At 45.2% G+C, this 23,365-nt stretch overlaps 1 protein-coding gene across 1 annotated transcript; it reads right to left on the reverse strand.

The window, feature by feature from the left end:
* Positions 1-176: 176 nt before the first annotated feature.
* On the reverse strand, positions 177-19,266 carry LOC106560237 (cadherin-24). The gene is made up of 13 exons (XM_014122887.3): positions 19,027-19,266; positions 11,332-11,626; positions 11,090-11,209; positions 10,603-10,770; positions 9,219-9,400; positions 7,858-8,114; positions 7,491-7,627; positions 7,208-7,329; positions 3,837-3,954; positions 3,250-3,558; positions 2,900-3,092; positions 2,312-2,753; positions 177-2,159 (listed from the first exon to the last, which is right to left on the reverse strand). The coding sequence occupies exons 1-13, from the start codon at positions 19,264-19,266 to the stop codon at positions 1,260-1,262; spliced, it is 3,483 nt and encodes a 1,160-aa protein (XP_013978362.2). The 3' UTR covers positions 177-1,259.
* Between the last annotated feature and the right edge of the window lie 4,099 nt (positions 19,267-23,365).

The following is a 23,365-nucleotide window of genomic DNA, read 5'->3' on the forward strand; positions in this document are numbered from 1 at the left end:
GAAATATTGATTGTTGGTCATATGAATCATTCTTCAGTTAAATTATTCATAGTATAGTCAACAGTAAGATTGCGTGTATAGTTTTCCCAGTTCCATCTCAGGTTTTAAAGAAAGAGCAAGCTTGTGCAGTAGGAAGGGTTGCAAAGTGGAAAACAGACAAGAATATCACTACAGCCCTCAATCAATGAACAGGTTTATTTTGCCCAAAGTGTTTATATCTGAACTATCTAGGGGAAATAAACATGTCATGAGACATATTCAACACCAACCATTTAATCACTACAAATTATGGATGTCATTTTTTGTATAGAGTGAGTGAAATAATGACAGTGTTACTCATAAATGGACGCTTTTTTGGTTTGTGTGAAATCCTCCACTGAATAATCGCCACATTGCAGAGGTTGATATTTACAAAATGCACATAATCATGTCGCTATAGTAGGAAACATATGAAACTTTTTACAAGGCCCCTTTCTTCAAGGACATATTATCTCAGGTCTGTGCGCAAATTGCATAGTGTTTCATAGAATTTACTACTGTGATTATAATTACTGGGGAGTTACACAATACATAGCTGGTTGGCTACACAATTCAATTCAGAGGAGCTCCCTCCTGATTGGGACGTAACATAGCACCTGTATACTACAGTGTGTCTACTAAGATGTTATCATCAGAACAGCTTCCATTTGACTGGATGTAATGTGGACAGATTCTTCAGTCATGTCTATATATTTATATTAACTCTATGTATTGTTGTGTATGCATTACGCAAGTGTGCTTTTTAAAATTGGTTCAATTCAGTTTAAATGATGCATTTGGGAACACAGTGTTCAGAGTGAGAGTGCCCCTATTAAACTATCAATATTAAATATCACAATTCCATTATATTTTTCATGAGGCCTATTTTCCAACAATGCAGCTTTCAGGGCTGGGAATCAATATTTCAGAAAGTAAATTTTTCATAACTTTAGCTAAGTGAATTATTCATATCAGTTACAAGAGAAGTCTAAAAGTGACAGATTTTATATGCTCTTTAATAAACACAGAAGGGTGAGTTCATGAGGTGTGCTGAATGGATCCTCTGGCATGTCTCGGCTGTGCTGCATTGCCAATGAGCAAGAAGTTTAGTCATTGAACAGAACATAACTATCTTTCTGAAGTTGTTCATAACACCCTCGTATTGCTTTTAAATTGAATCCATTGCAGTGTTTCTCTCTCCTCTCCAAACTCCTATTCAGTGTCTTTGATTCGCAGGTTCTCTAAAAATCCCACCTTGAGACCTCTTTCTCTTCACCCACACTCTCTGTTTTGCTTGTGTTATTGACAACCAAGCCTTGGCTTCTATCTCCTACCAGTGTCTCCTCCTCCACTGACCTTCTGTCACACTCCTTTTCTTGTTCTCTTGCTTCGATTATCTTCACCAGCCTTTGGAACTTTTGGTCCAACTTGTCTACTGCTTCCCTCACTCTCTCCTCCTCCCTCTCTCCCTCGCTCTCCAGTGAGCTCAGCGACCCCGCTCGGGAGTCCCCCCCCTCAAACTCGTAGGTCTGCAGTGAGTCGTAGGGTGGCTGGGATAGGTCAAAGGTCACCTGGTCCAGACGGTGCTTCAGGAAATCCTCCATCCTCACAGGCAGGGAGGAGTTACAGTTAGCCCCACCTCGTGCCATGTCAGCCACCAGTCCCCGCCCACAACCCCACCCCTTGCCGTATCCCAGCATGCCTCCAGAGAGGGGTAGTAGCTGTGGGGTCAAGTCCCTCCTACTCAGCGCATACATGTTCAGGAATTCTGCACTGCCTGGATACAAAGTAGTCCCGGTCACAGGTATCCCTCCACTGCCCTGGTTTAGTGAACCCACAATGCTGTATGTTGAGTCCCCCAGTTGATTAGTGTGGATGTGATTAGTATTTATCTGGCTAACACCAACAGTGTCTTCATTCTTCTCTGAGCTGGGGAGAGTAGAGGATTCTGTGTCTGTGTCATCTACTGCAGAGCTAGAAGCTCCGGTGGTGGTGGTAGTGTGGGAGGGAAAGAGGTCTGGATTGTTCTCCTGCTGCTCTGATGAAGAGATGCTGCTGCTGTGACTCTGAGAGGATGAGCCATTTGGTACAGAATAGGTCAGAACCAGTGCTTCATCTGTCAGTACAGACTCGGGCTGTGTCTGGGGAGGAAATACAAAATACTTTTATAACGAATATCAAATACTTTAAAATGAAAAATAACCTGAGAGATTTACCAAAATAACATTGAGACAGCTGAGGTTGATAATAGCAACATTGTTACACCCATTATATGTGAAAGTTAATATCTGACTCTGATTGGTTCCTGCTCTGGATGCAGCTGCTGCTGGGTGCCAGTGTTGGTCTCCCTGCCTCCCTCTTTTTCTGTGGGTCTGCTGTTAGCCACCCAGCTCTCTGGTCCATCTCTGCTGGGGCACCATGGCTCAGCAGAGTTGAGATGGATCGCCTCAGGCTCCAGTAGATCAAAGGTGTCCTGTTTCTGGATGACTAGGGAGTTATTATCCATGTGATTGCCAGGAGGCCCATAGGTTCCCATCAGTTTGACCAGCTGCAGACCTGACTGGAATGGTGTGGGCCCCTTGTGACAGTCTCTGAGGACAGGCAGGGTGTGAATGCTGTAGCAGAGGCGTCCGTATACAGGGGCTGAGCCTGGACGCTGTGGGTCCGCAGTAGAGTGTGGGGTCCGGCTCCAGCTGTACGTCCTGTCCCTGGCCTGATTCTGCTGGGTGTACCATCTGGAGGAAGAGAAGAGCATAAGTCAGAGCAACACACACACACAGAGACACGTGCACACCCACACTCCCTCACACATGCTCACACCCACACGGCCACACACACACGCACACAAACACACACTACACAAACAGGCGTCACAGCTCACATGTTCCTGCTATCCTGCATGCGCGGTACTCTGTGCATGCTCTGGAGCGCGGTGATGTCAAAGGCAGCAGTGTCTGCCTCCCCTCCCCCTTCGTCATCGTAGGTAATGATGTTCTCCCTCACATCCTCCTCCTCAAATGGGGAGTGGGAGTCTTGCTTCTGATGCCGCAGAGACAGAGACAGAGCACACACCACTGGGGGAGAGAGAGAGAGGCACATCGTAAATACCACACACTGACACTGCAGTCCATTTCACGGGATACTGATCTTCAGACAGAGACACAGGCAGTATACTGAAAACAGTAGAAACAGGCATGTACTATACATCAGACAGTAGACCTCAAGTCTTACCTAGCAGTGTAGTGACACAGGCCAGCAGGGCCAGCAGGGTGACCATACTGAAGATCAGTGATGGAGAGGTTGAGGGCAGGGGCAGACATACCGTCTGTCTCTCCCAGCCCCTGTCCCTCTGTCTCCCCCGCTCTTCGGCCCGCATGCCACCTCTCAGACAGGGACATACGTTCACGGTGACCGTCCCGGTGTTGGTGAGGCCGGACGCCCCATCCCGCAGCACAATGGGCACGTACAGGGTGAGGAGGGAGGAGGAGAAGTCAGGGAGGGGCTGCAGTGCCGACTGGAGAACAAGGCTGGCTGTGGCACCTGGGATTGAATAAGACAATAACACCAGAAACTCAAGTCAGTCATCAGGTGACTTGTACATGAATGCCATTCTCCAGTTATACGTCATAATATGAATTTCAGTTAAATTCAACAGGCCTATATCGTTACTGTAAGATGCAAGCGCACTGTCATCAAGCATGTAAAATAAAAATAAGCATATTGTCAATGAAAATCCAGTTGCAGAATTTTTGATTTGACATAAGAGCTTTGAGGAGGGTGACAGCTTGACATAGAAGTTAAACATAGCTAGAATGCACCTCCACTCTCCCTGATGGTGAGGTTTAGAGCAGAGCTGGACTCTGGAGGGATGCTGAAGTGGATGGTGACGTCCTGTCCTCCCTGGTCCCTATCCACTGCCCTCACCACCTGAACAACCTGGGAGACAGAGCAGAGAGAGGAGAACTTCTATTGAACCTCAGAAGCTAGGTTTCCATCCAATTGGCGACAGATTTTCATACGAATATTCAAAATCTGCATAAATAATATATGCACATTTTCCCAACAGAGATGTGATTCCATCAAATTGACTTGTTGCGGATAAAATTCTGTGCATGAAGCATAGACATTAAAGCCAGTAGATAGTGATAGCGCTGACGTCATCCATGTATTCCTTTGGAAAACTCTCGATGGCGTATGAAGCCGGAAGTATACTGCTCAAAAAAATAAAGGGAACACTTAAACAACACATCCTAGATCTGAATGAAAGAAATAATCTTATTAAATACTTTTTTCTTTACATAGTTGAATGTGCTGACAACAAAATCACACAAAAATAATCAATGGAAATCCAATTTATCAACCCATGGAGGTCTGGATTTGGAGTCACACTCAAAATTAAAGTGGAAAACCACACTACAGGCTGATCCAACTTTGATGTAATGTCCTTAAAACAAGTCAAAATGAGGCTCAGTAGTGTGTGTGGCCTCCACGTGCCTGTATGACCTCCCTACAACGCCTGGGCATGCTCCTGATGAGGTGGCGGATGGTCTCCTGAGGGATCTCTTCCCAGACCTGGACTAAAGCATCCGCCAATTCCTGGACAGTCTGTGGTGCAACGTGGCGTTGGTGGATGGAGCGAGACATGATGTCCCAGATGTGCTCAATTGGATTCAGGTCTGGGGAACGGGCGGGCCAGTCCATAGCATCAATGCCTTCCTCTTGCAGGAACTGCTGACACTCCAGCCACATGAGGTCTAGCATTGTCTTGCATTAGGAGGAACCCAGGGCCAACCGCACCAGCATATGGTCTCACAAGGGGTCTGAGGATCTCATCTCGGTACCTAATGGCAGTCAGGCTACCTCTGGCGAGCACATGGAGGGCTGTGCGGCCCCCCAAAGAAATGCCACCCCACACCATGACTGACCCACCGCCAAACCGGTCATGCTGGAGGATGTTGCAGGCAGCGGAACGTTCTCCACGGCGTCTCCAGACTCTGTCACGTCTGTCACATGTGCTCAGTGTGAACCTGCTTTCATCTGTGAAGAGCACAGGGCGCCAGTGGCGAATCTGCCAATCTTGGTGTTCTCTGGCAAATGCCAAACGTCCAGCACGGTGTTGGGCTGTAAGCACAACCCCCACCTGTGGACGTCGGGCCCTCATACCACCCTCATGGAGTCTGTTTCTGACCGTTTGAGCAGACACATGCACATTTGTGGCCTGCTGGAGGTCATTTTGCAGGGCTCTGGCAGTGCTCCTCCTGCTCCTCCTTGCACAAAGGCGGAGGTAGCGGTCCTGCTGCTGGATTGTTGCCCTCCTACGGCCTCCTCCACGTCTCCTGATGTACTGGCCTGTCTCCTGGTAGCGCCTCCATGCTCTGGACACTACGCTGACAGACACAGCAAACCTTCTTGCCACAGCTCGCATTGATGTGCCATCCTGGATGAGCTGCACTACCTGAGCCACTTGTGTGGGTTGTAGACTCCGTCTCATGCTACCACTAGAGTTAAAGCACCGCCAGCATTCAAAAGTGACCAAAACATCAGCCAGGAAGCATAGGAACTGAGAAGTGGTCTGTGGTCCCCACCTGCAGAACCACTCCTTTATTGGGGGTGTCTTGCTAATTGCCTGTAATTTCCACCTGTTGTCTATTCCATTTGCACAACAGCATGTGAAATTTATTGTCAATCAGTGTTGCTTCCTAAGTGGACAGTTTGATTTCACAGAAGTGTGATTGACTTGGAGTTACATTGTGTTGTTTAAGTGTTCCCTTTATTTTTTTGAGCAGTGTATTTGAATTTGAAGTACACCATATTGCCACAGATAGAACAATGAGCTAGATGTTTCAACAGATGTATAAATCTGAAGCCTCCGGTTGACATTTTCCCTCACCAACAAATTGCCCAGTGGCCGGAAGTGGGAGAAGATGGAGAGAGATGGATTTTGGCTGTCATTCTGCTAATTCTCTCATCAATGAAACATTTGATCTCAATACAGTTTTCTTTTCCCGAAAACTATAATCTGTAGTGGACTAAGTTTTGTAGACTTTACCCTTTGCCAAAGTTTCAATTTGTTTTATTGTTTAGTAGGAGTGCAAGGGCGAATTTAGTTATTTTAGACGCTCACTTTATAGAGTAGGCGTTTCCTAACGGAAATATTCAAATACATGCTAGAACACGCCAAAAGAATCTCGCTAGCTCGTGCTTGGCCTGGCCCACCTCCTTGCTTGTTTTTCCCACTATGATTAATTTGCTCCCATTGGAAACGACAGGCTGTGGTCTATCTTGGGTTAGTTATAAAAATCTTTGATATTGCTGAATGGGTTTGAATGGCACCATAAAATCATGGTGAAAGTGACCGTAACTAGCACAGGATCAAGGTTGATGTAATTGTTTTCATCCTGCCTGAGAGAGTTAACTGGGAACCTCATTGTAGCCTACCAGCCTATGATTGGTCTGTGTCAGCATGTAGTCCTGCGTGACAACAAATGTAGTAGTCAGAATTGATCACTATTTAATCTCGATTTGTAGCGAACTTGAAAATAATTCACCGTGGGGATTGAATTTGATCATAATAAGCAAATTTTAGATCCCAAAATGGGGGTCAATTTTTCGGGGTGTTTGGCCGTTCTGGTGATCGTAATTTACATAGGCTTTCTAGGTCAGACCAGGGCTTTTGGCACCGCTAGGTCACTACTACTGAGGTATAATAAGAACAGTTGCTACGCAGTAGCTGTCCAGCAGAGCTCGTGACTTCACGCTCCAGACCGGAAATTTTACTGACAAATTTGCTGTTTCCATCATTACATTTTTTATCTGATGTACTTTAATCACATAAAAAGGTTGGATGGAAACCTGGTTACAGCCACACAACTCAGCCAATGTCATTGGATAAAAACAACTCAGCCAATGTCATTGGATAAAAAGAACTCTGGAGAAACAGGACTCATGACACCAATAAGGTGAAGAAGAAAAACAGAAACAGTGATCTGACATCAATTGCTCTTGAGTGAATTTCATAAAAGGAGACGCAATAAAAGGAATAGGAAATCTTCAAAGACTTCTACAATTAATTGTCCTGAAAGCTGGAATCAGAAATTAGCATTATGGTTATCAGCATGCAGGGCTATAGATAGACAGACTGATAAAGTGCAGTGTCAGAGTTACGTGGGTAAGTGTTAGCAGCACTGACCTGTCCAGGGGTACTGGAGTCACACACAGACGTTGTGTACTGCCTGTCCAACTCTGGTGCATTATCATTCTGGTCCAGTGTCTCTATGGCAACCACAACCCTGGTCACAAGGTTTGGATTGTCTAGAAAAGGAAAGGAGTGCCTAGTGAGTTTAATTTCAACTTCATCACAGCCATCACCAGGGCTACAATGAGTGATATGAGGGAAAACATGACTCTGTACTAAGCCAGAGTGCTTGTATTGTCTGTGGGCAGCTGAGTCTGAAAGGACTTGAACCTCATACCTCTCTGTGTGGCGATGACAGTGATATTATGCCATTGCTCACGCTCCCGGTCCAACTCCATCACCGTGGTGATAAGGCCGCTGTCAGAAGTAATACGGAACAGAGCCTCCAGGTCAGACTGGGGATCAATGGAGTACCTGAGAGAGAGACGGGAGGGGAGGGGGAGAGAGAATAGTTTGAGTAAAGAAAATGTGAGTGAGTGAGTGAGTAGAGTGACAGGCAGACAGACAGACAGACAGACAGACAGACAGACAGACAGACAGACAGACAGACAGACAGACAGACAGACAGACAGACAGACAGACAGACAGACAGACAGACAGACAGACAGACAGACAGACAGACAGACTAAGTGAGTGTAGCCTACCTGATGTTGGTGCTTTGTCCTGTGTCTGGGTCAACAGCAGATACTCGGCCCACGCTGCAAACAGGAGGACAGTTCTCAGACACGTCCAGACGGTAACGGGATCGGGAGAAGCGGGGGGGCTCGTCTGCGTTGAGGACCATGACCCATACGGTCGCACAGTCCTTAAAGGGACCCTTCCGTAGGAACCGTGCATCCACCATGGGGTTCACAACTTCCACTGACAACGAGAATGAACTGCGACTCTCATAGTCCAGCAACTGAGGAGAGAAATACAGCCAATTATATTTTACTATACTTTTCTATAACAATTTTTGTCTATTATTTATCTGTCTCCTTTGCTTCCTCTCTATCACCCTCCCTAACTTGAACACTCTTTCTCTCCCTCTTTTCATCATGCCCTTTTCCTACCGTTGTTCCATAATTATTTCGCTCCCACATTCACTCATCATCACCTCATTCTATCTCATACTCTCACGCTTGTCACACAAACTTTGTTAAATGGAGCTTGCGATGCCCCATGTACTCAACACCCCACTGAAAAATGCACAGGCTCACAGCCTATTTTCCGGTTGGTGATTTAAATTCAACTGCTAGTCGGAATCTTTCATTTATGAGTTAGTTGTGCATAAATTCCATTGTATTTGAATACCCTTTTTGTCTATTACTTATTTTCAAGTTACCCACAGTGAGACAATGTTTTGTTTGAGATAATTAAAGGGATTCTTTGGAACTCTTATATACTTTTTAGCCAGTAGATTAGAAAGTAGCACTCGAGCCAAAATTTGGCCCCCAAAATTGCGTAGTACATCACATATTTTCTCTCGCGCTCTGCTCTGTGTGCATCATGTGCATCTTGCTAGCTGTCACTCATATGGCGAGGGGCTGAAGCTCATTGGTTGAACTCGAATTGCTTGGGGTCTGGCCCATGTGGGGGAAAATGGAGCAGCACAGCATCCAGAAAAACAGTTGCCTTCAAATTTGGGATTTTCGTGTTCAAAAGCGGGAGGTTTAAAAAATACTTAGTAGTCACCAATATTCCGGAGGATGTCTTTAAATGTGCAGGACTCGTGCAACCACACAACAGGATTTCAAGGAAAAACTGTTAAATTAATGTTTCCAGACCAAATATTTATTCAAAGCATCCTATTACCAGGCCTGATTGTGACTGACTGAAGTCTCTGCAGGCAACACTGTCCTGCTGTTTTAAATGTTTTTCACTGAATTAACTTCCTGGTAAGAGTGCCTTGGAGGAGCTATGCTTAGTTTAGCCCCTCATTTTACGCCATTGTGGATGTTTTTGACTTCAGTCTGATTAAGAGCTACATACAGTATACATCTTGTCTCCATTATTTATTTCTCACCTTGTTTAGTACAATGACAGCTTCTTGGTCTCTTCCGGTGATGTTAAATGTGTCTCCCTCCTCTCCGTCCAGGATGGTATATTCCAGCATGGCATTATCTCCCAGATCAGCATCTGTTGCTGAGAGGCGACCCACCTCCACCCCTGGTGCTGCCAGCTCAGAGATAGAGAACGACCAGGCACCTACAGACAGACAGACAGACAGACAGACAGACAGACAGACAGACAGACAGACAGACAGACAGACAGACAGACAGACAGACAGACAGACAGACAGACAGACAGACAGACAGACAGACAGACAGACAGACAGACAGACAGACAGACAGACAGACAGACAGACAGACAGAGACCACACAGATGAGTGACAGGCATGGACTAACTAAACATACCGTTTAGACCATAAAATGATAGAGTAGTCATCCAGTAGTCCTCAGGGAAAATGTTTACAGTAATGATGAGTGGAGGGAGAGTAGAGGGACAGCAAGAGAGGAGAGGGACTGCAAGAGAGGAGAGGGACTGCAAGAGAGGATAGGGACAGCAAGAGAGGAGAGGGAAAGTCAGAAAAATAGGGACACAGTATAGAGGAATGTATTGTGTCTCAGAGCATTATATTTGGCAGTGATTTTATTGTCTATTGGAGCAGAAACGACTGAACTTTAGATGAAATATTAATAGAATAGAATGTAGAAGTGCTTGGATAAGAAAAGACTGACATTATCTCTCACTGTTTTTCATGAAGAGCCAGCTTAGTGCTGTTGAGCTAGCTTAGTGCTGTTGACCCTAATAGAGCAATCTCAAGATGTTATTAATTCAGACTGATGACAATGATAATAATAATGATGGTGATGATGATGATGGTGGTGAGGAGGAGGATGAAGAGGTAAGCAGCTCATTCATGGAATGTATTCATTAGTTTGCAATGATGAAGGAAGAGCCACATGCACATATCAAGCAACACTACCTGAAATTAAATCAAAATCAACTATTAGCACAGTAGTCTCTTCTCACAGCTGCTGTGTGACAACCCTGGCAGAGGAGACCGTAAAGGTGCTCTTAGCAGTAGAGAGATCAGTGCACCATCGCAAGTGCCACAGTACAAGGCATTTCATCACTCTAATCACACACACACACACACACACACACACACACACACACACACACACAGACACACACACACACACACACACACACACACACACACAGACACACACACACACACACACACACACACACACACACACACACACACACACACACACACACACACACACACACACACACACACACACACACACACACACACACACACACAAATGGAGCGTTACTAGGCTGTAATACATGACATATGCCAATAACAAAACAGTAACAGTAATGTTGCTCACTCTTTCTGAAGTGAGGGGGGTTGTCGTTGACATCAGTCAGCCTCACAGTGACTGTGGTCGTCCCTGACATCCCCCCCAGGTGCCCCCCCATGTCTTTGGCCTCAAGGACTACCAGATAGGTGTCCTGACTCTCCCTGTCCATGTCAGTTACAGCAGTACGTAGGACACCTGGCAGAGAGGACAAGGAGAGGACATAGGACAGTAAATAACCCCATGATGCATTACAATGACAAGGATCACAGCTAAAGGGACAAGCAGACTGCACCAGGATGAGTTATCTGCTTTAATATCACATATCGCTATGTCACAAGCTTTTATGTACATAGAATACCTGTGGACTGTCTATGGCTGTACATACAGACCACAGAAGTACACAATGTGGTATCTTTACAGATCACGAGCATACAGTATTGTGTTCATCATCATGGCTATCATATGGCATATAACATGTAGCTTGATAGGAGTGTGTATTATAGGCCCATCAGACCTGTCTGAGGATCCACAGAGAAATACTGCTGGCCCTGGGTCACAGCATACACCAGCCTGGCACTGTTACCATACGTAGGGTCGTCTGCATCCGTGGCTGTCACCTGGATTATGGATGTACCTGTTAGCGAGAGATGGAGTGGTGAGACTACAGGAATGACAAATAAGCCCTTGAGATAGCCTGACTAGACTGTAATGTAAATCACAGATCAGGACCGGAGCCCTGTCAGTCCTATGTAGTACCTATATTGGCCATCTCGGGCACAGTGGCGGTGTAGGGCTCGTTCTGGAAGACAGGTGGGTTGTCGTTGATATCCTGAACTCTGATGATGAACGTGGACGAGGGTTCGAGGGCGCGGCCTGTCTGGCGGTTGGTTGCTGTAGCAATCAGGCGGTACTGGTCCTTGTCCTCTCGGTCCAGGGACTTGGTGACGTGGATGTTTCCTGTGTTCCCGTCGATGACAAACACAGACCCCACCCCCTCTCCTTCTAATATATACTTAGTACGTCCATCGCCCCTGTCCATGTCTGTGTGCAGCTGGAGGAGATGGGTATGGACAGAAAATAAAGTCAGAACAGTAATCTATGCATTCTGCTTTGAGCCTAGCTTAATGAGCGACTTCTGTTCTCTCTGCTCTTTTCTCTAAAACGCCAGGGTTTATCGTTTAACTGATGCTTTTGACATATTGTGTCCGAGCCACCACTGACACAGACAATGCATCCCTCATCAGCGCCATTTATCATCAACCTAAACAAAAACATGTGATTGTGAAATGAGCGATTGAATCAAGCTCAAGATGTGGTATTCAGTGAGTGTGAATTGAATGGCACCAGGTGTGAAAGTGGACAGAGGGGAGCTGAATGAGTACTGATGCATACTGTTAATTAACTCATTGGACCAAGCAGGCCACTGTGGGATTGTTAGGGGGTGAAAGCACATGACTGTGGACAGTGGCCCCAAATGTCCTGCTCACACATGCAGAACACTGACGGCCCAATGTGTCCATCTGCATGTGTCGCTCTTTCTGTCTTCTGTTCTGTTATGTTCTGTCCATCTGTCTGTTTCCTTTCCCTCTCTGAATCCATCTGTTTGCTTGTCTCTGTATCTCCCCTTAACTTTGTTTTTCTGTCACCCTCTCTCCCTCTCTGGGAACATGCCTCTCTCTCTGACAGTCCATCTGCCCATCTGTTTCTTTCTCTCTCTCTCTTTCTTCATCTGTATCTCTATTTGTCTCTGTGTGTCTGCCCATGTTACTTTGCAGTAAACAGTGCTTGCTTGTTCAGTATTTAATGGCAGTAGGGGGATATTACAGGGAGCTGGTTGGGTAAAAGGCCAGACACACAGAAATAGAAAGCTACAAGGATTACTCAGCCTTCATCACACAGGGAAGGCTTTCTGACCAGAAACCTCAACATCTCACTCCCCTTAGGGCACATCTGCACATGTTCATAATCCACTAGGTTTATTCATCACATCATTTCCTCCGCTCTGCTGCGGACCCTCCGTAAAAGACCAACACAACCTCTATCTTAAACCACAACCCTTTATTTTAACTAAACTCAGCAAAAAAAAGAAACGTCCTCTCAATGTCAACTGCGTTTATTTTCAGCAAACTTAACTTGTGTAAATATTTGTATGAACACAACAAGATTCAACAACTGAGACATAAACTGAACAAGTTCCACAGACATGTGACCAACAGAAATGGAATAATGTGTCCCTGAACAAAGGGGGGGTCAAAATCAAAAGTAACAGTCAATATCTGGTGTGGCCACCAGCTGCATTAAGTACTGCAGTGCATCTCCTCCTCATGGACTGCACCAGATTTGCCAGTTCTTGCTATGAGATGTTACCCCACTCTTCCACCAAGGCACCTGCAAGTTCCCAGACATTTCTGGGGGGAATGGCCCTAGCCTCAACCTCCAATCCAACAGGTCCCAGACGTGCTCAATGGGATTGAGATCCGGGCTCTTTGCTGGCCATGGCAGAACACTGACATTCCTGTCTTGCAGGAAAACGAGCAGTATGGCTGGTGGCATTGTCATGCTGGAGGGTCATGTCAGGATGAGCCTGCAGGAAGGGTACCACATGAGGGAGGACGTCTTCCCTGTAACGCAGGGTGATGATGATGCTGTGACACATCGCCCCAGACCATGACGGAGCCTCCACCTTCAAATCGATCCCACTCCAGAGTACAGGCCTCTGTGTAACGCTCATTCCTTTGACAATAAACGCGAATCTGACCATCACCCAAGGTGAGACAAAAACACGACTCGTCAATGAAGAGCACTTTTTGCTAGTCCTGTCTGGTCCAGCGACGGTGGGTTTGTGCCCATAGGCGATGTTGTTGCCGGTGATGTCTGGTGAGGACCTGCCTTACAACAGGCCTACAAGCCCTCAGTCCAGCCTCTCTCAGCCTATTGCGGACAGTCTGAGCACTGATGGAGGGATTGTGCTTTCCTGGTGTAACTCAGGCAGTTGTTGTTGTGATCCTGTACCTGTCCCGCAGGTGTGATGTTCGGATGTACAGATCCTGCAGGTGTTGTTACACATGGTCTGTCACTGCGAGGACGATCAGCTGTCCATCCTATCTCCCTGTAGCGCTGTCTTAGGCGTCTCACAGTACGGACATTGCAATTTATTGCCCTGGCCACATCTGCAGTCCTCATGCCTCCTTGCAGCGTGCCTAAGGCACGTTCACGCAGATGAGCAGGGACCCTGGGCATCTTTCTTTTGGTGTTTTTCAGAGTCCGTAGAAAGGCCTCTTTAGTGTCCTAAGTTTTCATAACTGTGGCCTTAATTGCCTACCGTCTGTAAGCTGTTAGTGTCTTAACAACCATTCCACAGGTGCATGTTCATTAATTGTTTATGGTTCAACCAAGCATGGGAAAGAGTGTTTAAACCCTTTACAATGAAGATTTGTGAAGTTATTTGGATTTTTATGAATTATCTTTGAAAGACAGGGCCCTGAAAAAGGGCAGTTTCTTTTTTTGCTGAGTTTATAATAACAGAATGGGTTGTTTGATATTTACTGAGCAGTATACTGCAGGTTTTTACATTAATATGGACACAGTTATATTTATCACATGAGAATTAAATTCAAGACAAGCCATAGGCAAGGAACATTGTTCATATTATTATGTCACATAAGCCTGGAGAGAGCAAGAGCAAAATAGTATTATGGCCCCATAGGACTTAAATCACATAGATGTGCATTTCTTCTTAACAAAAACACCAAAGGGATGCATAAACACATTGGTAAACATGTCAACTGTAATTCATAAACCACAGGTGTATACAGCCACAAGTGTCTCTGGGTGCGAGTGTGTGTGTGTGGGATATGTGTGTTAGAGAGAGAGCAAGAAAAAGAGATAAACAGTGTGTGTATATGTGTGTAGTTGAGCGTGCAGTTAGGGATTAAAGAAACACATGATAACACACAGTAAGAAATGCTAGATGAGAGAGTAGGGGGTTTATTCTCTCCAACACCCCCCTCCTCTTCTTCCTCCTTAAATCTGCTTTTATTTGGATCCCACGCATCACCACGAGAGACATCTTTGTCATTCTTTCATCTCACTTTCATCTCACACATCCTCCCCCACCCTCTCACCAACCCATACCCCCCTATTCTCAATCCAGTTGCTAGCTCAGTCCTGCTGTGCATCAGTCGCCATGGCAAAATATTTCTCTGTGGGGTTGAAACTTATCCAATCCATAAAAACAAAAGAGTGGAGGGGAATTCTTTTTTGAAATGATCTCTGATGGAATTCCCAGAGGGCTACTTGTCTTTCCCTATCCTGTTGTCACTCTCCCCACTCTCTTTAATTGTAATTTTCTCTCCTCCTCGCTTACAGAATAGCAAGGATCTTCAGTCTGTATTCTGCTTGTTGATTTTCTCTTTCTGAAAATGTCTCATTCATTGCCATGATGTACTTTATCTTACCCAACTCAATGCTTACTATCAATGTCTTTCAAACAGCGTAGAACATACACTCTAATCATGTATGTGAGTCTGGGCGTTGATGTATGTCAGTTTCTTTGCGTTGTTTGTAACTTATTTTTTAACTTATTTTGTACATAATGTTGCTGCTACCGTCTCTTATGATCGAAAATAACTTCTGGGCATCAGAACTGCGATTACTCACCACAGACTTTTTTTCCTTTAACGAGTCTGATGAGCCCGACGTGAATGATATACTGCTTTCCCGGGGACAGGCATAGATCACCGTCATTTGTGTGAAGAGAAGTTGGAGAAAAATGGGCCAGAGGGCGGGCTGCATTCTGAGAATTCGTAGGAGATCGAATAAACCTCCACTTCCTTCCATTCTACTAGCAAACTTGCAATCTTTGGAAAATAAAATCGATGACCTACGCGGAAGATTAAACTACCAACGGGACATTCAAAACTGTAATATCCACGGAGTCGTGGCTGAACGACGACATTATCAACACAGCTGGCTGGTTATATGCTATATCGACAAGGTAGAACAGCGACATCTGGTAAGACAGTGGGCGGCAGACTATGAATTTTTGTAAACAACAGCTGGTGCACGATATCTAAGGAAGTCTCGTGGTTCTGCTCACCTGAGGTAGAGTATCTCATGATAAGCTGTAGACTACACCATCTACCTAGAGAGTTTTCATCTGTATTTTTCGTAGCTGTCTACATACCAACACAGACTGATGCTGGCACTAAGACCGCACTGAATGAGCTGTATTCCGCCATTAGCAAACAAGAAAATGCTCACCCAGACGCGGCTCTCATAGTAGCTGGGGACTTTAATGCAGGGAAACTTAAATCTGTCTTACCAAATTTCCATCAGCATGTGCAACCAGAGGGAAAAAAAACTCTGGACCACATTTACTCCACACACAGAGATGCATACAAAGCTCTCCCTCGCCCTCCATTTGGCAAATCTGACCATAATTCTATCCTCCTGATTCCTGCTTCCAAGCAAAAATTAAAGCAGGAAGCACCAGTGACTCAATCAATAAAAAAGTGGTCAGATGAAGCAGATGCTAAGCTACAGGAGTGTTTTGCTAGCGCAGACTGGAATATGTTCCGGGATTCCTCTGATGGCATTGAGGAGTACACCACATCGGTCATTGGCTTCATCAACAAGTGCATTGATGATGTCGTCCCCACAGTGACCGTACATACATACCCCAACCAGAAGCCATGGATTACAGGCAACATCCGCACTGAGCTAAAGGCTGCCGCTTCCAAGGAGCGGGACTCTAACCCGGAAGCTTATAAGAAATCCCACTATGCCCTCCGACAAACCATCAAACAGGCAAGCGTCAATACAGGGCAAAGATTGAATCGTACTACACCAGCTCTGATGTTCGTCGGATGTGGCAGGGCTTGCAAACCATTACAGCCTGCAAAGGGAAGCACAGCCGAGAGCTGCCCAGTGACACGAGCCTACCAGACGAGCTGAACTACTTCTATGCTCGCTTCGAGGCAAATAACACTGACACATGGATGAGAGCACCAGCTGTTCCCGAAAGACTGTGGGATCACGCTCTCCACAGCCGATGTGAGTAAGACCTTTAAACAGGTCAACATTCACAAGGCCGCAGGGCCAGACGGATTACCAGGACATGTACTGCGAGCATGCGCTGACCAACTGGCAAGGGTCTTCACTGACATTTTCAACCTCTCCCTGTCCAAGTCTATAATACCAACATGTTTTAAGCAGACCACCATAGTCCCTTTTGCCCAAGAACACTAAGGTAATCTGCCTAAATGACTACCGACCTGTAGCACTCACGCCTGTAGCCATGAAGAGCTTTGAAAGGCTGGTCATGGCTCACATCAACACCATTATCCCAGAAACCCTAGACCCTATCCAATTTGCATACCCCCTAAAAGATCCACAGATGATGCAATCTCTATTGCACTCCACACTGCCCTTTCCCACCTGGACGAAAGGAACACCAATGTGAGAATGCTGTTCATTGACTACAGCTCAGCGTTCAACACCATAGTGCCCTCAAAGCTCATCAATAAGCTAAGGACCCTGGGACTAAACACCTCCCTCTGCAACTGGATCCAAGACTTCCTGACGGGCTGCCCCCAGGTGGTAAGGGTAAGGGTAGGTAACAACACATCCACCACGCTGATCCTCAACACTAGGGGCCCCTCAGGGGTGCGTGCTCAGTCCCCTCCTGTACTCCCTGTTCACTCATGACTGCACGGCCAGGCACGACTCCAACACCATCATTTAGTTTTCCGATGACACAACAGTGGTAGGCCTGATCACCGACAACAAGGAGACAGCCTATAGGGAGGAGGTCAGAGACCTGGCATGTGGTGCCAGGACAATAACCTCTCCCTCAACGTGATCAAGACTAAGGAGATGATTGTGGACTACAGGAAAAAGAGGACCGAGCACTCCCCCATTCTCATTAACAGGGCTGTAGTGGAGCAGGTTGAGAGCTTCAAGTTCCTTGGTGTCCACATCAACAAACTAACATGGTCCAAGTACACCAAGACAGTCGTGAAGAGGGCACAACAAAACCTATTCCCCCACAGGAGACTGAAAAGATTTGGCATGGGTCCTCAGATCCTCAAAAGGTTCTACAGCTGCACCATCGAGAGCATCCTGACTGGTTGCATCACTGCCTGGTATGGCAATCGCTCGGCCTCCGACCCAAGGCACTACAGAGGGTAGTGCGTACGGCCCAGCACATCACTGGGGCCAAGCTTCCTGCCATCCAGGACCTCTATACCAGGCGGTGTCAGAGGAAGTTCCTAAAAATTGTCAAAGACTCCAGCCACCCTAGTCATAGACAGTTCTCCCTGCTACCGCACAGCAAGCGGTACTGGAGCGCCAAGTCTAGGTCCAAGAGGATTCTAAACAGCTTCAATCCTCAAGCCATAAACTCCTGAACATCTAATCAAATGGCTTCCCAGACTATTTGCATTGCCCCCCCTCTTTTACACCACTGCTACTCCTTGTTGTTATCATCTATGCATAGTCACTTTAATAACTCTACCTACATGTACATATTACCTCAACTAACCGGTGCCCCCACACATTGACTCTGTACCGGTACCCCCCCTGTGTATAGTCTCGCTATTGTTATTTTACTGCTGCTCTTTAATTACTTGTTACTTTTATTTCTTAGTCTTACTCATATTTTTTTTCAACTGCATTGTTGGTTAAGGGTTCATAAGTGAGTATTTTACTGTAAGGTCTACAGCTGTTGTATTCGGCGCATGTGACTAATACAATTTGATTTGATTGGATTTGATCATAAAAACTCTCTTAAAGCCCTAACAAGCTGCACAAAAAACAACTCCTCCCTATGTGAGATCCCTTATGACGTCATAGCAATCTCAAGCCTAGAATCAGACTAGTGCACTAACTGCAACATTGGAAAAAGTCATGTCTCCACCGCTGGACTACCATCCCTTCGTGACTGTATCAATAAAAGGCAGAGAGGAAGATGAAACATTTATATGGCTGCTTCTATGGTGGCTGGCACAGTTCCCTGTTAGCGTTACAGCTAATATAATTCACATACACACTAAAGCTGCCAGCAGCTGCATTAACAGTCCAGCGCTTTGCCTGTGATGTGCTACAAGTAACCTCCAGGGATCTAGATGGATCAGGTGCGAACTGGCTTAAAATATATTCAATCATCTCATCATCAGACTGGTTGAACACTGACTTCCTGTCAGCTCTATTGTGTTGTTGGTGTGGTGCGACCTACCGTATTTATTGACTAACCTTAGTGAACTACAGTATGTCTGACTTGTAGAGTACTGTATCATCAGGCTATTGTTCTAGGAATAACTGAATCAAAGCTACAAGTAGGACATTTTTATGAACCAAAGCTACAAGTATGAAAACTTTTATAACACTTTAATTCACACTGTACTTTTAATGACATACAGTATATGAGCATTTGTTTTGATGAGGCCTTACCCGTCCGATGAGCACTGGTTCTGGTCCTCTGTACTCCTCAATCACAAAGAACTGGTTCCACTGCCAACTCCGCCTATGACGAGAGCGAGGCCGCTCCCAAGTTAGAGTTAGCCCCACCACCCCTGCCTGAGACACCAAGCCCCGGCTAGAGATGCTCTTTGGAAGAACTCTGGACTCTGGATGGAAGTCAGTCTGTAGTTTCAAATGATGGCTGGGGTCTCCATTGGGATCTGTCTCCATGGACTCTTGTGCCTCCAGTGACTGAGTGTGAACATTACCCACAGCTTCACTCTTGGATGTAATTACATTCCAAGTGGTGTGAAGGGTAAAGGCAGTTTGGGTTGATATCTGTACCAGTTCATCCAGGCCATTCTTTCCTTTTTCTGTTAATCCAGGAGCCAGTGGGATGTGGGTAGTCATAAGAACCTCAGCATTTTCACCATGATTCACCAGAGAGACAGTGTTTTCTCCAGCCCTGACATCTGTTAGGGCTTCCTCACTGATCTGAACTGGAATTGGTAAACTAACAATTAGTGAGCTCTCACCTCTGTGCTCCTCCCACATACAAACCAAAACTAGAAGAAGCACCGTTGGGGTGGTCATAGCGGAGTTGGTATGTTGGTATGTTGGTATGTTAGTCAACTCATTTCAACAAAGAATTCTCCAGAGATTTTTGTTCCTCTCCTTGGATTCTGATATGTCTTCTCGCCACATTGTGCTTTCCTTTGCTATGTCCAGGGTCAGTCTTCATTCTGTTTGGTTTTCATTCAGAGCTGGATTACCTGAGAGGAGAGATAATTAGAGTAATCTCAGCTGTTTTAATTAAAAGGAGAGCAAACAGCTCCGAGGTGCAGGAGGCATGAAGACATGCAGAGCTGTTGACAGTATTCTCATTAACTCCTCGAGACCTGAGGAAAGCTGGCTGCCATTTTACAACTCCACATTGTGGGGAATATATTGTAATAGCACTGTTCTGTCTGCACAGTTTTTTTGCCTACTGTCTATGTTCAGATTTGTCCATTGTTTAGTGTTTGGTGAATTGAAGGATTAGACACCATAGTCATAGCTAATAGAAAACCAGAGGCTATTGTCAGTCTGTTGTAAAATTGCAGCATAGAAATATCTAATGTCTATTTGTAACATAATAAAACATTACAAGGGCTCAGACATGCTCATAACCAGTGATAAAGCATAACACTGGTTAGTTAAAGAATGTCACTTAATACTTATTGACAGAATGGGGCAAAGAATAATGAGACTATTGTGTTATGTTATGAGCTCAATGTAGAGCCTGTAATGGAGCTTTGTTTCTGGAGGCTGAGTTTGGACCTGAAGGGCAGAGGGTGTGGTATAGCCCACTACTTTACTGTGTCAGACACAATTGTCAGTCCATCCGATGATTGATTTCATCCTAAAGATGGCCTCCTCATACTTCAATGCCCATTAGTAGAAGAAGTTACCCTTAAGAGATTAATTGGACTCATAAATATTTGAATACATTTCTGTCCTCATTTCCCAAAAGTTTAACGATCCGAGTTTCGTTAGTATTAGAGTCAGACCCCGGGCATCGTTCTTCCAGGCTTTGTACAATGAAGGCTGTCACCAACTTAACAAGACTGAAAATGTGTAATCCCAATTTCTCTATCTATCTCCGTCTATTTTCTGCAATCGCCGCTCTTTCTTCTCTACCTGTCAATTTGTCAATGTCACTCTTTACCTTTTTCCTCTCTCACATTTAACACACAATCACAAACACACACTCATATTCAAAGGTACATTTATTTCTCTCGATAAGAAATGATATAATGGCTGCATCCCTACAAGTTAAAATATCATTAACCCAAAATGACTGTGTAATATTTATCAGAATGTTTAATTTATCCAATTTCAGAATGTTTACAACAGGGACACAATACTCATTCATTCCAATTCAGCAATTGCCCTAGTTTCTTAATACTTGAGAACAAAGTACTAATTTGAGCTTTTGATCATAAGAAATATTGTCGCTTTGTTCTACCCTTCTCCCCTCCTCACATCAATTCTTTCGCAGAAGAAAAAAATGACTGTTGAAAAGGAATAAAGCTATTTTTTTGCACATATTTATGCCACCTCATCAATATGAATGCCAGATGTGCACTCAGTCTCTCTGAACCGATGTGTCTGTTCCCTCATCTTTAAACCATCCCCTATATCTCCGCTCTGGCGCTTTTAAAGCTATTCTCTTTCTTCTGTATAATGTTGCATCTTTAAATCCACTTCTTGGCCCATTTTAAAACAGTTAGTTTGAGTGTTTTTCATGTTGTTTTTCATGTCTACTGCTCCACAATTAAAGAAAAAACATGCCATTTAATATTGTTTTTCAGTATGTGAGATGTAAGTGTTCGTGAGGGGATGGATCATGGCTAGTGTCAAGGCTGTGCGCTGCTGGTGGAGAAGTCAGGTGCAGGAGAGCAGGGAGTATTGAACAAGCGCACACTTTATTATGGCAGTAGAGAAAATAACAGAAGAACGCAGCTTCTTGAAAACCTCCAGCCCACAAGGCAAAAGTGTAAGGCGTGAAAAATGTTCAATACAAGACACTGTAATACAAAATAAACAAACCGTGTGCAAAAAACACGGAAACATGAAAACCCAGTCGGGCGTGTAACGATAACCACGTAACACGAAACAATTAAACACAAAGACATGGAGGGGAACAGAGGACTAAATACATACAGTGTGATTATGGAATGAAAACCAGGTGTGTATGGAACAAGACAAAACAAATGGACATATGAGAAATAGAGCGGCGATGGCTAGAAAGCCAGTGACGTCGAACGCCGCCCGAACAAGGAGAGGAGCCGACTTCGGCGGAAGTCATGACAGCTAGAAAGAGATAGAACGATAAAGATAGGGGAAAAAAAGAGTCAGGGCGATTTACTGTTGCTGGCTGGTGAGTGGTGACACAGGCCTAAATTGCAAATCGCTGTTTCAGTCTCCCTTCACTCTGTGTTTCGCTTCACTGCAAGGCAGCTGTTTCATTTTTATTAAAAATAGCCTGTGCATGTCAGGTCTTTACATAGTTATATAGAGAGAAGAGAGGTAGAGGGGGTAGAAAGGGAGAGACAGAGAGGGAGGAGAGAGAGAAAGAGAGAGGGAGGTGGGTGGGAGAGAGAGAGAGGGAGAGACAGAGCAGAAGGGAGAGCAGGGGGGCGGGGGGGAGAGATAGAGGAAGAGGGAAAGAGAGAGGGGAATATGTGATGAAGGGAAAGCTTAGCTGGCTTAAAGACTTGCTCCGGATCTTTGGCGACTACTAAGTATTTTTTAAACCTCCCGCTTAGGGCTGGATGTGTCAATGTATAGTTCATACATGCATAATCTATGAGCATAATTACTGTTTTACCTCAATTAGCCACACAATCCCTAGTTTGAAAGCGACTGTTTTTCTGGAAGCTATGCTGCACCATTTTACCATTATTGTCCCCCACATGGCCACCCCCCTAGCAATTCGAGTTGTAACCAATGAGCTTCAGCCCCTCAACATTTGAGTGACAGCTAGCAAGATGCACACACAGCAGAGTGAGAGAGCAATGACGTAGTGCACATATCTGCACATATGTGACGTAGTACTACATTTTCGGGGAACACTTTTGGCTCGTGAGCGCTACTTTCAGAACTACTGGCTAAAAAGTATACAAAATTACTAAAGAATCTCTTTAAAAGGTCAATCAGCAGTTGAAACAATAACAAAGCAGGCTCTCCACCACTGTTTCAGTAAACAGCTGAGGGATGGGGCTGGAGAATGTCATCACTCTCAAATTCATAGACAGAGCTATGGATGCATGGACTGACCATCCATGTTATCAAAATTGGATAAATCACTGCCACTCAAGCTGCTCTTTCTTCATCTGACTATGTTTTCTCTCATAGTCCGAGAGCATCTGGTCATTGCGGTGGTGGCACAGGCCTACTCATTTCTCCCAAATGGAGATTTTCTCGTTTCTCCCTCTCTTAACTGGCCATCTCTTCATTTGAATTCCATGCTGTCACTGTCACTTGTTCACTCAACCTTAACATTGTTGTCTATCGCCCACCAGGTGCCCTTAGAGAGTTCCTCAATGAGCTTGACACCTTGATAAGCTCATTTCCTGACAATGGCTCACCGCTCTTCGTACTTGGCGACTTCAATCCCCTGACTTCTGCCTTTGATTAATTTCTTTCTAACTCTCTCTTTCCCCTCCTTGCCTCTTTTGATTGCACCCTTTCCCAATCCACTCCAACTCACAAGCAAAGCAATACGTTTGACCTCACTAGAGGCTGTTTGCCTACTAATCTCACTGCAACCCCCTCCAGGTCTCTA

This window comes from Salmo salar, chromosome 10 (assembly GCF_965601325.2).
Source record: "Salmo salar chromosome 10, fSalSal1, whole genome shotgun sequence".
Lineage (NCBI taxonomy): Eukaryota > Metazoa > Chordata > Actinopteri > Salmoniformes > Salmonidae > Salmo > Salmo salar.

Coding starts and splice junctions, on each gene's coding strand:
- LOC106560237 (XM_014122887.3), bottom strand. CDS start 19,266: ATGGAGACAGATCCCAATGGAGACCCCAGCCATCATTTGAAACTACAG. Junction 3,559..3,836: donor CACCATCAGGGAGAGTGGAG/GTGCATTCTAGC, acceptor ATTCAATCCCAG/GTGCCACAGCCAGCCTTGTT. Junction 3,093..3,249: donor CTGTGTCACTACACTGCTAG/GTAAGACTTGAG, acceptor TCTCTCCCCCAG/TGGTGTGTGCTCTGTCTCTG.